The sequence below is a fragment of the Papio anubis genome, chromosome 4, assembly GCF_008728515.1.
Source record: "Papio anubis isolate 15944 chromosome 4, Panubis1.0, whole genome shotgun sequence".
Lineage (NCBI taxonomy): Eukaryota > Metazoa > Chordata > Mammalia > Primates > Cercopithecidae > Papio > Papio anubis.
In genome coordinates this window covers 19340990-19358160 of record NC_044979.1, presented here as the reverse complement: position 1 = coordinate 19358160, position 17171 = coordinate 19340990, and the positions used below count along the sequence as shown (strand labels likewise).

The window sequence follows — 17171 nt, the reverse complement described above, 5'->3', positions numbered from 1 at the left end:
AATCCCAGCACTTTGGGAGGCCGAGGTGGGCGGATCATGAGGTCAGGAGTTTGAAACCAGCCTGACTAACATGGTGAAACCCCGTCTCTACTAAAAGTACAAAAATTAGCCGGGCATGGTGGTGCGCACCTGTAATCCCAGCTACTAGGGAGGCTGAGATAGGAGAATTGCTTGAACCTGGGAGGCAGAGGTTGCAGTGAGCCGAGATCGCGCCATTGTACTCCAGCCTGAGCAACAGACTAAGACGCCGTCTCAAAAAAAAGAAAAGAAAGACCATTGTCCCATTAGCAGACTTTCCTGTCACTTAAAGCTAGGTTAGAATGAGCACACAGACTCAGCTGAATGTTTTTCACTACAGATTAAAAGTTTGCTACATTTGTTTACACAATCAGGAATTATGAAATGCTGTGTCCCAGGTTGAAATTTTATTTCACTTACCAAAAAAAAATGAAGTTGACTTGTCTTCTAAAGGAATTGAAAGATGTAGTGGGTCCCTCTGAGGTAGGAATTGTGTCTTCTGGTTCCTTTATAACCCTCTTACAGCATTTGACACAATTGGCTGGGACGTAAATAATAAAAACTTATTGAAATGGTATTTATAGAACACTGAAAACCACAGTCATTTGAAAGAAGAGGATCATTTTTCTTGAGTTTTTATCTCCATGATGTTTTATCAACCTCTATAATGCTATATGGCATGCAAGATATTAAAAGTTATATCTTTTCAGAGATGTCATCCACAAAAGATAAAAGTTAATTGTTCTTTTTGCTTTGTTTTTCTTACCTGGTTTTTTTAACATATGGACCCATACCAATTTAATATCTCTTTTTCTCAGATGGAGGCCAAAGTAAAGGGGACACTAAATTACCACGGAAATCTCAGTGACTGCCCAGCAAGCAAAGGAGACGAAATGTTTAGTTGACTGATGGAATCTACCTGATGGGAAAGTACTTATGTGGTCATAGGGCTGCTGTTTCTGTCGATGTTTACATTCTCTCGTCCCAAGCACTGTGGTGAGGAGGAAAAAGAAAAGAAAACATTACTTGAGCAAAGCCAGGTGCAGGAGGAAGAAATGCTTTTGTGCAAAGTTAGTGACCTTTGGTCTCTTCTAAAGAATGACAAAGTTACCGTATTAATAGACTTGAAAGAGACTCAGTTGTCAAACCCACAGAAATACAAATTTGATTTTTCCCGGGGGAGGAAGAAGGAAGTCAAGAGAATTTGGGTAAACTCCATCCATCCTGGGGGTTGGATCTGAACACTTAATAGACATAATTGCTAATAAAAGGCATTAAAAACTGGAATTAGGCCAGTTTGTCAGGAATAATGATCATGTCTATTTGAGTGGACTGTGTAGCAAATTTGCCACAAAAAATAATAACAATAGTGATTCTATCTCCGATATACAGTAGCTGAAGAAATACCATACCCTCAAAAATCCTGAACAAACTTGAATCTTCTCCAGTGTGTAGCAACTCCCCTAAATCAGTGGACTAAAGATCCTTCAGGAAAGTTATTTTAGCACAGTGATATATATTATTAAATCATCTAGATTTTTAAAAATCAGGAAGTTGAGCCTGTTGCTCTTAAGAGATGAAACCTAGATGTCCCCTTTTTGTAAAAGGGTCAATTTCATCTTCCATTCAGAAGCAGGTACTTAACTCTTTTCTTCAGGTGATTTGTGCATCTAGTATTGACTGGTTAATTCTTATTTCCATTCTTGATGTTAAAATGTGACTGTGTTCACATTTTTCTCTTGAGAAATGGGGATCTTTACAGGGTTATTGCTTTGCTGCTATTAGCCCTTGCAGCAACATAAACTCTTAAGTTTCCCCAATTCATCTAACTTCACAACTTCTCCTTCTGTTCTTTTAGCTAGTGGTCCTTCAGGTGATTATTAGCTATTGGTATAAACAGGCAGAAGTGTACACTATGTTTCTTCATTGGTCATTCAAATGGCATGAATATAGTTTTCGAAGTTTTAAGATGGTATTTTAAAGGGAGGAATCACATTAGGATCACAGTCACAGTGTATTTTTACTCCTTGTATCCAGTGTAGTGAAATTGTTTGGAGCATTTGAGATCCTAAAGCTTTACTAAAATTTACTCAGTGTATTGATATGTGAGTAAATCTGCAGAAGATAAGACTCCTTAGTTATTATAGCTTCCTTATGCAAATAGCATATTCAACAAAGGATGTTAAGGGAAAAATTTATGGTTCTCCTTGGATGCATTTGATTTGATTTTTTTTTTTTTTTTTTTTTTTGCTGTATTATTCTAGTTTTTTAAGCTCTGTATTTTCAAACTATATCAGAGAATGGTGTAAACTCTAAATGGTATAAGCTTGATCCATTTATAATGACACACTAACCTAAAAAAATCAATAGACTGGTAGTGGCAACATTTCTTGCATATGTGTTTATTACAGATTACCCTATACCATTAGATTACTCAATTAAGAGTGTTAACCAGGCCCTTTTTTCTTTTATACGCAAAAGTCCCAGATATCCTACAGGACTGTGAATAAATAACCACAGATCTGTTTAGATCTGTATGCCTATATTTTGACTTCAAAGTCACATTGGCTTGCTTCCTAGCAAAAAAGTTAATAAATAACTGAAAACTTTAGTTCCAAGAACTTGTTACAGTAAAGGGAAAGGATTATTTCAAAGGAATCACTGATATAATTTCTTGACTCTAAGAATTTAGTTTATCAATAAAACAATATGGATATAGTATGAACCCCAGTAGATACTTTGGAAGGATACTGGAAGGATGTTGCAGAGAGGTTTGACTTGAATTCAGTATGTCTGATGAAGATTTGCTTGGTTTCAGTTAGGGAAGCTTGCCCAATTTTTTTACTTTTTCAGATGTAGTGGACCTCTTGCTTTTATGAAAATTGAATAAAAAGGTCTTTGCTTAATACTAGGGGAAGTGATGAGATTTTCCTTTGGGAAGGTAACTTGTTTTACTTCTCATACCACAAGAGAAGTCAAAGTGCATATTAATCTCTCTTCTGGAATACTTGTATGTATGTGTGTATGTGTGTATATATATATACACACACACATACACACATATATTCATATAAATGACTAGTTTGAGTCAAAAAATCATTTGAATTTCTTAAAACCATCAATTCTGAATCATGCCATGTGAAGATCCCTGGTGACTCTCATCATTAGAAAAGAACAGGATAATCAGTTCTTTTCCCTGTAACATTTTATACTAACCAGTAAAAATATCTGAAGGCCCTTGGCTCCAAGAATATAATATGGAGATTCTTCTGTGTTCTCTTTAGTCTTGATTCCTTGAGGACTGCTGTCAGATCCCTACTTTAAACCCCCATCTGCACTGACAACTTACATTCATTTCAGTCAGGACCCCTCTTTTATGTTGTATGAATCAGTCAAACATCCTTGTATTTCTGTATAGATAAAGTATGATCAGAGAGTTTCTACATGTAAATACTAATCTATTTCTTTTCTAGATCATAACATTGAAAAAGGTGCCCATACTTTATGGTCACCTGTCTTTACCGTTTTTATTACTAAAAACAAACATATAAATTGGTTATTTTTTAGCACAGAGACTTGTGACTCATACTGTATTTTTGCACTTAAAAATCAAATTATGTTATTTTTTAAAATGGTGAGTCATTGGAAAGGATATCTATAGAGCAACGTGTATTTCTGAAGAGCATTAGCAACATCCAAATGCAAAAATAATCAGCACACATGATTATATCCCACTCCTCGGGATTCTTGATTCAGGAAGATTAAGCTGTTTGTTTTCAACTGTTTTATATTTTAAATTGCCTTCACTGATATATAAGCTGTTACTGTACATACAAGTTAATCCTCAGTATTCACAAGCAATAACAGTCAGCAGAGTTGTCCTTGGAGATAGCTGTGCTGAGCCTCAGTTGGAGACTGGGAGCAAAGTGTCAAGCTCATTCAGAGCATCCAGTATAAATGCAAGCAATAATTTCCACTATAAGTCAATTATAATTCTTGTATGCTTTTGAGGTCGGAGGGTAAATGAAATCATGATTTCAAAACAGCCTGAAGGAAAAGGTTTTGGGAAAGGAAATGAGGCTAATTCGTAGTCATAAAATTCTAATACTTTGCGGGAATTGGAAGATGGTGATAGTGCATTCTTTCGTGCCCACCACCCCTCTGATGGATGTTGTTAGCCCAAATTACATTGTTCATATCATGGACATTGAGTAGGGTTTATTGAATCACGAAGGTAAGGGGAAGAACCGGGCACATATGTGTTGGAATACTGTGGGTTTGACACCTGGTTGAAAACAATTTATTGGACATGATTTTTAACCCAGGATATTTTTTTTCCCAAAGCAGATCTAAATTGTTTACTACCCAGGGTTGGAAAGGGCAGGCACCTCTAATCTAGTCTTTCTCCTCTGGTTGCCCTCTCCCACACCCCTTTCCACCTATACTTGGTTCAAGACATTTTCTGAAACAAAAATTCTACTGTTATTCAAACTGCCATTGGTTATGAGAACTCTGTGTCCTTTGGGATCATCTCTTAGAACTCCAGTGATCTATCATATTTGCTGCTACATTTGTAAAATGAACTTTGCCTGTATTGGTTGACTTTAATCTAATTTACAGTTCTTTATTTCTAGGATGTTCTGTCCTCTAATTTGACTCATGTATAGAATTAGGATACTTTATTTTAGGAGTGTACCATAAAAGCACACTGGTCCCTATGTTGTTTTTATTATTTAGGTTTGGAATTTGTTTGCTTTTTTGTTTTTTGTTTTGTTTTTTTAAAGTTGGAAATAGAAGAATGAGAAAAATCTATAATCAGGCCAAACTTGAGAACTGTCCTGTGCTTCAGCACTGTAATTCTGCTGACCTAATGTTCTCAAAAGGGCACTTTTACTTTCTGTTGTGCATGTATGATTGTTGTTTTTTGCTTTTGGGGGGGCTTTTGTGTTTGTAATAATGAAGCAGAAGAAAAGTGCAGTAGTAGATAAATGACTGATCACAAACATGTTATGCAATTTTATTTTATAAAATTTTAAGGGGAAAAGTTTAACTCTTTGTAAATCATTTCTTAGCTCTGGTAAAATGCTTATATTACTCCTCTAAAACATGCTCAATTCAGGCCTTTGTCTTTGTTAAGTGCCTTTTTTCTTTCTTTTTTCCCCTCTTTTGAAACTGTTGTCAGATTATCTTAAAGTACAGACTGATAAGTCAGGGGATTGAGGAGGAAGAATCTCACACTTGCCAACGTCATGTCATGCTGTAACCCTCTTCCTTTTCTTTCTATGTATATGGATATATATGTAAGATACGTACATTACATATATATAAAACTAGGAGCTGCTGTACCATTGCATCCTTTCCAAACACTCCCCTTTCAATGTTTGCAAAACTTCTGCCTTGTTTATTCCATTGCTTTTAGTTGATTAAAGTGGGTGGATTAGAAAAGTATCTTTTCGGCCTGGCGCGGTGGCTCACACCTGTAATCCCGGCTCTTTAGGGGGCCGAGGCGGGCGGATCACGATGTCAGGAGATCGAGACCATCCTGGCTAATACGGTGAAACCCCGTCTTTACTAAAAATACAAAAAATTAGCCGGGCGTGGTGGCAGGCGCCTGTGGTCCCAGCTACTCGGGAGGCTGAGGCAGGAGAATGGCGTAAACCTGGGTGGTGGCGGAGCTTGTAGTGAGCTGAGATCGTGCCACTGCACTCCAGCCTGGGTGACAGAGCAAGACTCTGTCTCAAATTAAAAAAAAAAAAAAAAAGAAAAGAGAAGTATCTTTTCACAAGAGGCCATCTTTGCCCTTTGAATATCTGCTTGTAGAAGTTGACAGTAACAACACACACACACACGTCAGTTACTACAAGTAAAATAAACTTAGTGAATCATTGACTATTCTTGGATGTAACCCACTTTTCTTTGCTCTTTAATCTTGGCATAAGTAATACAGGAGAAAGCATTGGAATAACAAGAGTACCTTACAAGTCACATTGGTAAGGTGCGCTAGATTAAACATGTGAGAAGGCTAGTGTTAGAACCATGATATGGTATCTAAATAAGTTTAGAAGGAAGTTAGCAACTTGCAATGTTAAAAATGTATCATATTTTCTTCTGGAAAATGATTTTTGAAGAAACCATATAGCTGCATATCTATCTGTTAAAAGGTTAATAAACTCAGAAGTAGAAAGACTTCAGATGCTGAGGAAAACATTCATATAATCTATAGCATTCTTGAGAGATTTTCCATTTGCTTTTTATTTGCTAGATAATTACATTTGGCTTAATCTGATTTTATTGTTATTTAGATTTCTCCCTTGAGCAAAATAACATAATTTTCAGTATCTGAGATTCATTGATTTCTTGTTGAAAACAAATAGACATGTTAAGGGAGACCAAGTTGAACCATCCCTCAAACCCAGTACTAATATACCTAGTAAGTGCCCCCTTTTCAATACATTCTAATTGGAAAGAAGAGACTAGTGGCTTAAAAGGAAAAAGCAGAAGCTCCTGGTAGTGTTACCTGATAGCAAAACTTGCCAGGCAGTTGGAATTCACAAGTATTATTCTTGAATGACTAGGGGGAATATCGTTTAACCTTCGTGCCTCAGATTACCCATTAGACAATTGGGTATAATCATATTCACCTACCTCCCAGGGATATCAGAGACTTTACTATTTCAAAAATATTTTGAGTTTTTGTAAAATGTCCTATATAATTAAAAATAGTATTATCATCTTCCTGCAGAGGCTAGAAAATGTTTTCCTTATAATAAGTATAAAAAGCACCCTATGATTTTTAAATTTAAAAATCACTGGAATTTTAATTTAGATACGTATTTGTTATTTAAACATCTTTGAAGTGGGATAAAATGTTTAGTTTCAGGTTAACAAGGGAGAGAGATAACACTAAGTTTAAGTAGTTTTTGTTTTGTTTTGTTTTTAGCCTTTTACGGTGTTATTGTGATTTTTGTCAAGGTTATGGAGCTAAAGTTAGATAAAGTTATGATGCTTGGTTGTTGGAGTTGATAAATGATCCTGGAAGATTTAACTGCCTCACTTTCCCATCTTCTCAGTCTAATTTCCTTTTATTGCTTGTTTGGGGACGGAGAGCTAAGCTTTTTAACTTTCTAAGAATGAGTAGGATGTCTCCTCATTCTTGCAAATCAGAGATTGTGTACTAATTCCATTAACTGTAGGTGTATCCAGCTCTGCACTGAAGAGGTGAACACTACACACAGCCAGCTGGGTACTCTTGTAGCCATTGCACCTTTGTAATTCATGCTTCTTCAACCCGTGAAAGAGGTGGAGCCATCAGCTGCTCAGGTTGTAAGAAAATGGGAGACGGAAGGCAGGATTCACTTTCTAACTGCGTCGGGGTGGGGAAGGTCAGGGTAGAAGGAAACATGTTTCTCCCAGCTCCCAGGAAGAGACGAAGATCATTTTATCCCACCTTCCATCCCTGCATATTAAGTAGTACTACTACATAGAATTTTCCCATTATCATTGAAAATAGTAACAACAGGAAAAAAATGGATGCTGCAGTTTTAGTTGGGGTAAATGCTGAGCAATGATTGTTGGAGTGTATGTGTAAATTTAAATTGTAGCACATATTCAGGGTCAGGAAAGGAGAATGTGGGGGATGAGGAACCAATTTTATCAGGTTCAAGTGAGTCAGTAGAAAGCACCAGGTCCAAGCAGGCAAAGCATCTGGTTAATTTCCAGAATTGGGTGAGGTCCATTGACTCTCTAATGATGGGTTTTTGTTGCTTTTTCCTGTGTGTGTGTGTGTGTGTGTGTGTGTGTGTCTGTCTGTCTTTTTGGGTTTTTGTTGCTTTTTCCAGATAAGGCCTTAGTTAGTAGCCTCTAAATATCAACTATGCAGACAAACATACTTCTTTTTTTTTTCACATTTCCCTGTCTTTCCCATTCTCAGATAACAAATGTTAAGACCCAAAGAAATAAGGCATAAGGGTTTTTGTTGAATGTGTGTTTGTTCCTCTAGGGAAAATTAACAGAAGCATAAAATAGAGATACTTTGTGTGTTCATCTATCCTAAAATGTGAACTCTGCATTCAAAGACTATCTACAGATCCTTTCACTGGTGCAAAGCTGTAGTTAGTATCATGGAATGTCTTTGGGTTGTTAATGATAAAATCATCCCAGTGTTCAATTCTGAGAGTTTTAGATTATATGACGCGATGTTCAGGTTTATAGAGCTGAATGGGTGGTCAAACTCTAATTAAAAATAGCTTTGAATATTAATGTCGAATTCTTCTTTCTTGGTTTCCTTTAGTCTTCATTCTTTATTCAGAGCTCTTAATCATATTGCTACTCTAGAATATGAGTTGTGTATTAGGAGTCTGGGGAGGAAAGGTTAAATTGTCTTTTACATCCTCTTCTCACTCACTCTGGCAACCTGTCCTGTGTGCCCATAGAACTGAAAAGTAAAGCCCTGTGCAGGCCTGCTTTAGAAGACTGTTTACATCCCAGCAGAGGACTCGGGCAGGGACTCTCTTAGGATTTTAATCAGACTGCCTTTGAATAATGTGATACTAAATTTTATTTTTCTCATAGACTCTCAAAGTACCACTTGCTTGAAAGTAGCTACTTGTGATCTTTAATTTCCTCATATTGTAATAGTTCTACTTCTCAGTCTTTCCTGTGTATCTCCATTTCATAGTAGGTTAGTACTTAAACTTCCGACACTTTTCCAAACTGTTAAGTCAGGAATGCTTTTCAGAATCGCAGTAGTATTATTAGGGTCTCTGTATCTAGGACTTACAGTCATCGGTGGTCATCACTGGGACTAGAGGGGGTTTTTTTTCGTCTTCTCCTTTGTATTAAAAAATAGATTTTGCTACTGTATAATGCGGCATTTCATGACTTCCTCTTGTTACTTTTTCAAGGTTATTCTAAAGAGATGGAGATCTTTATTAGGAGCTATTTCTCATAACAGTCTGCCTTGCTTATTTTCATACTCCCCCTGAAATAAGCCTACTTTTGCAAACAGGCCATATGAATCAAATTTTATGTTTGTTCCTCACAAAATTTTCTATACATTATTTGTTCCCACTTTGCTAATAATAATATAATGATTTTATTGTAAATCTGTGTTTTAAATATTTTATAATAGAACACTAATGGAAACCTAATAAATACAAGCAAGATGACTATTACCCAAGATAACATGGAAATACTTCTGTTTTTGAAGTTAATAACACCATCTGCCCTCAAAGCACATTTAGGTGTATCAACCAAGACCAGCCAGTTGACATGTTTTTCTGTGTGACAGCCTGCCCATCAATTGTCAGCTCTTAGCTATCTTGTGTTTGCTGTGCTTGCAGCCATAAGCTTTCCTCCTTTTTTGCTTATCCCTGCTGTTTGTAGGGTTAGTGTGCCCTCTGTCAGCAAATTGGGTTTTCTTTACTGTACCTGCAAAATTACCAAGGGTTACCCCAATAGTGTCTAAAGGAATTAAAAAGAACTTATTCTCAGTTGACAGAAGTATTACTGTTTTACATAGTTAATTGGAAAGTTGGCCAACTTTGGTCAGCTATTTTTGAGTCTTGGCTATGCGTTTGTAATTAATTACATATACCTTCTGAGACCTTCAGATAATCAATGGGCCCTTCCCCATTAGAGGTAGGTTCCCAACCTACAAATAATTTCCTGTGATCCATGGCAAGCCTCCAGAGAAAAGATTCAAGCTTTGCACTGCCCTTTTGTTGGTTGTCACTGAAAACTTACTTTATTTTAGAAAGTATCAAAAATACCAAATTGGTCTTTCAGAGAGTATGTAAATCTGGGGCTTGCCCTTACATTTCATTTGTTAAACACCCTCAAACTTAAGAAAATAAATCTCCAGCTGGTGACAGTTTTGTGCCCCCCATAATATATTAATCCAAATCTACCAAGGTAACTAAGTGATGGGTGTTTTCTCTCTTTTCTTACAAGCAAGAAAGTGTATTTGCAGTTGTAAAAACGATTACAGAACTCCAGGCCTATTTGCTGTAACTGATTGGAAATAATGATTCTGATTTTTAGTCTGGGTGAGCACATACTTCTAACCCTTATGGTATGAATTTTGATAAGGGAAAGACTTGTTTGGTAGCCCAAGGAAAAACAGGATGTGTTTATACAGTGAATGTTCACTCTGCAGAGGAACTTCCCTCCAGTTACATCTTCCTCATACATTAGCCACCTCCACACCTGACATAGGTGCCAACATGTTTTAAAACCAATCTTGAAGGAGCCTAAAGAGTTGATGGTCCTCTAGGTGAAAGGCACGAATTACTGTATCGCATTTACTTATATGGAGGTGTGTTTTTGCTAACTTGAAGGGATATACTGTATTTCAAATAAGTGTGTGACTTAATATTTTGGGATTTTTTTTTCCTCCTTTAAAAACTGGACCTGAACACAAGCTTTGAGTTGATATTTGTAATAATCTCAGGACCTGAAAGATTGTAGCATTTAGTGTGTCTTAAAAATTATGTACTGTACCAGCCATGGATTTTTGTAAATATACCTGTCTCCCTTTTTTGTATTTTAGTAAAAAAAAAATAATAAATCTAAATAAAAGGGGGTGGTGATGACATGTGAATGGGTGTGGGTATGTGTGTGTGTGTGTTTGTATAAGGCTCTTTTGAGATGAACTGGTGCTTGTTTAATTTCCAGCTCAAATCGGAGCAGGAATATGGACAAACTGCTGCTACTGAACCCTGCACTGAGCCGAGGTATTTCCATTTGGTTAATTAAACGCTAGCTACCAGGAAATGACGCAGAAGTCACGTTCTTCTTCCCACTGCCATCTTGCCTTTGCATTCTCAGTTCTACGTGCCCTTTGAACTTTAATGGTAAAACATTTCAAACTTTGGGTGGTTTGCTTGTCTCTAGTTTTTAGAAAGCTCTTATTACTCCTTCCTAAGAAAAAAGAAGGACAGGTAAATTTTTTTAACCAAAATCACATATTTCATAAAACCCTGATGAATTTTGGATATGTGAGAGGGCATAAACATTCCTAAATATGGACCTGTGAATTTAGTAAATTATTCCCATGAATATACTCCTTCAGTGCAGGGATTTTTGTGGGGTTTTTTGGTTTGTTTTTTTGTTTTTAATTTTTTTGCAACAGCCTTGCTCATATTCCAGGTGTAGCTAGCAAACCCCTGTTTTTGAAGCAAGAGCCTTATTTGATTCAGTGTAGGTGTTTCCTGTCTATCCTTTGTGACAGGGCCTTTTAATGAGTGTTTTTTCTTTTTGTATATGTTACGTGTTTGTTGTTGTATTCAATAAAGAGGAATGTACATACTACCCTCGTGTCTGTTGTGTTATTGAGTTACCTTGGGTTCTAACATCACACTGTCAGCTCTGGGGGAGTATCTCCTGCCCATATCACACTGTGGTAGGCTTACAGGGTACAAGAAGCAAAGGACACAGTCTCCTGCCTCCCAGTGTACTCAAAATTTGCAGTCACATGATAAGTTAAAAGATAATGGTTCAAAATTTGTCACAAAGCTGCGGTCTGTTGTCACCTGACATTTGAGTTCACAGTGGGGAAGAAATGAGACTGGAGTAATCTGGGGAGACTCAGTGCGATGGATGGCATTTGAGGTAGGCCTCCAAGAACTGGTGGAATTTGGCCAAATCAGGAAGGTAGATCATCTGCTGTGAGGGGCATGTTTGGACAAGTGCAGGAAGGCAGAGTGTGGGAGTCCTTGATTGTGACTCACTCTAGGTTTTTTGGGTAATAGGGTATGTGTGTATTTGATGATGCTACTATGATCAGGACTTGAAATGTAGATGTGGGAATCATACAAAAATAATTCAACCTTAGAAATTCAGGTAAGAGGCTGGGTGCAGTGGCTCACGCCTGTAATCCCAGCACTTTGGGAGGTAGAGGCGCGCAGATCATGAGGTCAGGAGATTGAGACCATCCTGGCCAACATGATGCAACCCCGTCTCTACTGAAAATACAAAAATTAGCTGGGCGTGGTGGCATGTGCCTGTAATCCCAGCTACTTGGGAGGCTGAGACAGGAGAATCGCTTGAACCAGGGAGTCAGAGGTTGCAGTGAGCCGAGATCGCGCCACCGCACTCCAGCCTGGTGACAGAGTGAGACTCCGTCTCAACAAAAAAAAAAGAAGAAATTCAGGTAAGGGGTGGGAGAAGGGTGAAGAGAGAGAAAGCAACTTGCCAGAGAAAGTGGTTAATTCATTATTTTTAAGTGTATGTGTGATCTGCATAGAAAATATCAAAAAGGTTATTGCTGAAATGGGGTTGTAGGAAAAAATATCAAAAAGGACATACACCCCAAAATATAGAGTGATGGTATGAGTGCTTTTTATTTTTTCCTTTCAAGTGTATTTTCAGTGTGTTGTCATGAAGATGAAAAGAACTAAGAAATTCAAAAGGCATAGACCTCATACATTAGGGGATGAGGGGGACTGTAAGTGCCTTTATCATTTAAGGACAGTTTTGCAAAAGTGTGTTCTTGTCAGCAGCACTCCTCAAGATGATTTTTGACAAAACCAGAAACCCTGTGGTTATGTAATTGAACTGTACTTAACCATGTTTTCACCATCTTGTAAATGTAAACATAAAAAGGTGTCATTGTTAAACAAATTTTTTTTAAAAACTTACATTTCTACCAAGAGTATTTGGCATGGGACACTTTTTTAATGTAATTCCAATTAACATTAAATTTTAAAAGGTGGCCAAGGCGGGTGGATCACCTGAGGTCGGGAGTTCGAGATCAGCCTGACCAACATGGAGAAACCCCGTCTTCTACTAAAAATATAAAATTAGCCAGGCATGGTGGCGCACGCTTGTAATCCCAGCTATTCAGGAGGCTAAGACACAAGAATCGCTTGAACCCAGGAGGCGGAGGTTGCAGTAAGCCAAGATCGCGCCACTGCCCTCCATTCTGGGTGATTGTAAGTGTAAATACATGTGTGTGTACATACATGCATTAGAAAATACACAAAAGAACATATACCCCAAAATGTAGAGTGGTGGTATTAGTACTTTTTCTTATTTTTCCTTTTACTTAAATATATTTTCTATGAATGGATAACATGAGTATTGTTTTATGTAACAAATAGGTGACTTTTTGGTTGAAAACAGGGAGAAAGAAATGGGAAGGGGCCTCTCCCTGTCTTATCACTGGAAGAAGGGGAAAGGAAGGAATATATTTCTTCCACTCAGACCTTAGTAGATCCTAACACTGGATTTGGCTTGGAGGGAAAATGCAATAAACTGCTTGATTGAAAATAAAGATATGTTGGCCGGGTGCAGTGGCTCACGCCTGTAATCCCAGCACTTTGGGAGGCAGAGGCGAGCGGATCACTTGAGGTCAGGAGATCGAGACCAGCCTGGCCAACATGGTGAAACCCCATCTCTACTAAAAATACAAAAATTAGCTGGGTGTGGTGGTAGGCACCTGTAGTCCCAGCTACTCAGGAGGCTGAGGCAAGAGAATCGCTTGAACCCAGGAAGCAGAGCTTGCAGTGAGCCGAGATCGCGCCACTGCACTCCAGCCTGGGCGACAGAGCGAGACTCCGTCTCAAAAAAAAAAAAAAGAAAATAAAGATGTGTTTTGCTTTGGGAGACTGAGGTGAGAGGATCACTTGAGCCCAGGAGGTTAAGGTTGCAGTGATCTATCCTGGGCAACAGAGCAAGACCGTGTGTCTAAAAAAAAAGTTTATATTTGGTAGGGAAAAAAAGTACAAAGTACATGGGGATATAATGCGTGCAAAGCAAATCTTCCTACCCACAGTCCCATCTTCCTTCCCCAGAGCAACCACCTATCAATTTCTCCAGTTAAAAGCAATGATATGTATCTGAGTTTGTAATATAAACTTAGCATACATAGCTGGGCACAGTGGTTACGCCTTTAATCCCAGCATTTTGGGAGGCCAAGGGAGGCAGATCACTTGAGGTCAGGAGTTTGAAACTAACCTGGCCAACATGGTGAGACCTCATCTCTACCAAAAATACAAAAAAATCAGCCGGGCATGGTGACGCATGTCTGCAATCCCAGATACTCAGGAGGCTGAGGCAGGAGAATCGCTTGTGCTTGGGAGGCGGAGGTTGCGGTGAGCCAAGATCGTGCTACTGCACTCCAGCCTGGGCCACAGAGTGAGATTCCGTCTCAAAAGTAAATAAATACATAAACTTAGCATACATATACACTGTATTTAGCATTTTTAAGTTAATCTTGGAGGTTATTTCACAGTACCTAGAGGTCTGTCTGGTTCTTTGAACAGCTTCATAGTATTCTATAGTTGTGATACCACTTATTGATGGGTGATTAGGTTACTATCAGAGGTAAACCACAATATCCTTTATATATTTGCCATCTGTATATAATGCAAATGGACAGTCAAAAGTTTGCTTTGCCATGGACAATAAATGATCTAACTAGATTTGAGTCTGTCTGAAATCTCTACCACTGCTTCCTATACATACAAAGCTTTGAGAAATACTTGAGAAAATCAGTCTTTTGTTTAAGATTTTTGATAATTGGAAACAGGCAGAAGAGATGCCTTTGAATTTAGTGAGGGTTGGGTTAATCATGAGATCATACACTTTTCAAAGGACAATGACAATCTCTTCTCAGGCAGGCATACTCTGACATGTCATGAGTGTCCTTACTTCAGAAAACATCGGTCCTCCATACGTGCCTAGGCATAGTTTGGTTTTTCTCCTTCTGTATATTTGCCTCTTCTGTGTCTCTGTGTTTGTCCCTTCTTCATTTCCCTATCATCTTTTCTAGTGGGTGGCGTGGTGTGAAGAACAGGTTGACGGCAGACAGACGGGTTCACAGGACCCCATTGTGAAGCTGTGTCACTCTAGACAAGATGCTTTCCCTTTCAAGCCCATTTTCTCATGTGCACAGGGATGGGACCCCAGACGGGTGTGTTGTTTGGATTAGAGACAAGGTATGGAAAGCACCTAGCGCAGTGCCTAGCACATAATAAGAGCTTATAAATGGTGGCTACTATTATTCTGTCTCTTGTCTTTTTACTTCTTAAATGTATGCTTCCTCTTGGTCCCCTAATTTCCCAAAAGTATAGAAGTGAAGTTATAGTGTTGTTTAAAAATCTGGTGTATTTATTGCTTAAAGTACAGGCATAGATAGATAGCAGTTAAAATTGTTTCATCACAGGTATCAGAAACTCCTGGCTGAAAAAGTCAAGGGAATCTTCTGGTTCATCTGAGTAGTCTTACAGATACATGGTTTAGTTGAAGCGTCATGGAGTGACTCCGTGTCACCAAGATCCAGCTCTGTCTGCTCTGCCATTCCGAGGACCTGGCTCCGCAGGGAGTCCATGATAGCCTCAGTCTCTCTCTCTGTAATCAAATGCGTGCTGTAGTTTCAAACTATATGTGAGTATGTGCTGTGGATAATTTCTACTTTGTACTCAAATGCAAAGTAATGCGTCAATCATATGCCTTGATTCATAGCACATTGTCATCATCAGTCAGCTCGAGAACTCATTCCCTCACTTCATTATCCATTAAGTTTCTCCTCTTCCTTAGTCCCCACTCTGCTGTGTCCCATAGTCTCCACCCTTACTTTTTTGATATGCGTCCCTTGTTTTGCAGGCATTCTTCAAAGTAAGTAGTATTGTGTTTATGTATACAATTCTAATTCATACCAATGGTACTGTGATAGCCATGTTTCCTGTTTTCTACTTAGATGCATCCATGTTGCTGTGCGTCCATTCAGGGTGTTGCTTCTTACTGCTGCACAGATTCCCTAGTGTGCACGCACCACGTTATACACACCTGTTCCCCTCACAGTGGATAACTAGGTTATGTTCAATTCCTTATTACCAAAAACAAGGTGCTAGTTAGTCTTCCCTTCTGTCAGTTGGGTGCTGATCTTTGCTCATTGTGCAATTGCATTTTGGTGTCTTGTTGTGGATATTAATCTCTTACCAGTTTTAGATGTGTCAGTTACTTTTGTCTGTTACCTGTCTTTTAACTTTGTCTGTGACATACTTTATTGAACAGAAATCCTTACTTTTTGATTAATCTACTTTTTGTCTTATGTTTGTGTTTGGGACAGTTTACTTATGAAATATTTCCCTAGTCCTATGCCACAAAGATCCTCCAGAATTTTCTCCTATGAGCGTTATAGTTTTGCCTTCACATTTTCATTCACAATCCATCTGGCATCTACCTTTGTATATTGTGTAATGTAGGGATCCAACTTTATTATTCTATGTTTAGTGAAGCAGTTTTCCCAATGCCACCTAACAGATTAATACTTCTCCCATTAATTTGTGGTACCATTTTTATCATATACCCAGTTCTCATATATGGAAAGATCTATTTTTGAGCTTTGTTCTGTTCCATTGCTTTTTTTATTTCCACACCAGTATCTTACTGTTTTCTATTACCATAGACTTAACAATATGCCTTAATATCTAGTAAAGAGAGTCCCATCTTTGTTATTCTATGTTGGCCCAGCTAATTATGGATTTTTATTCTTCCATATAAATTTTAGAATAAACTGTCCACTTCCATTTAAAATCCAGTTGAAATATTGATTAGGATTGAATTTGCATTGAATTCACCTTCTTTGAGGCCTGTAGAGTGGTTTAAGGAGAACAATAGAATCTTTAAGTTACAGATTGTTTAGTGTGTCTTCCAATAAAGCTTGTAACACTTCTCTATGAAGGTCTTGTTTATACATTAATTTCTAGGTATTTTATAGCTGTTGCTTCCGTGAATTGTATCTTATTCTTTGTTTTCTGATTTGTTGTCAGTACTAAGGAATGCTGTTGATCCTTTAAAGTTGATTTTATATCCAGCAATTTTGCTAAACTGTTATTCTAATAACTCATCTGATTATTTTATTAGCTTTTCAATGGAAGTGATCATATAATGTACAAATAACAATGGTTTTATCTCTTTCAATTTCACATTTTACATCTTGTCTTAGAGCATTAGACTGATCCTTTAATACTATGCTAAACAGTAATGGGGAAAGTGGCATCTGTGTTCCGTATTTTAATGGGAACATTAAAATCTTGTTCCTTATTGATCTAAGTCTTCTCCATTAAGTATGGTGTTATTCTAGATTTTTGATATATAGTTTTCATGAACTTAAAGTTCTATTCCTAATTTTCTAGGAAGGTTGATTA

At 37.8% G+C, this 17171-nt stretch overlaps 1 protein-coding gene across 12 annotated transcripts in view; it reads left to right on the top strand.

Moving 5' to 3' along the window:
- Nucleotides 1–17171, top strand: part of UBN2 (ubinuclein 2) — a 100566-nt gene that overhangs the window by 67213 nt on the left and 16182 nt on the right. For 3 of the 12 annotated variants that reach the window (XM_017957214.3, XM_017957213.3, XM_003896668.5), the window contains exon 18: nucleotides 837–5068. The exons of 1 other annotated variant lie outside the window; for it this stretch is intronic. In XM_017957214.3, coding sequence (XP_017812703.1) covers nucleotides 837–886 — 50 coding nt within the window. In that variant the 3' untranslated portion in view covers nucleotides 887–5068. Of the gene's footprint in view, nucleotides 1–836; nucleotides 11329–17171 lie in introns of those variants that run through there. 8 more of the 12 variants (XM_017957216.3, XM_017957215.3, XM_021936319.2 and 5 more) reach the window with 6 other exon arrangements.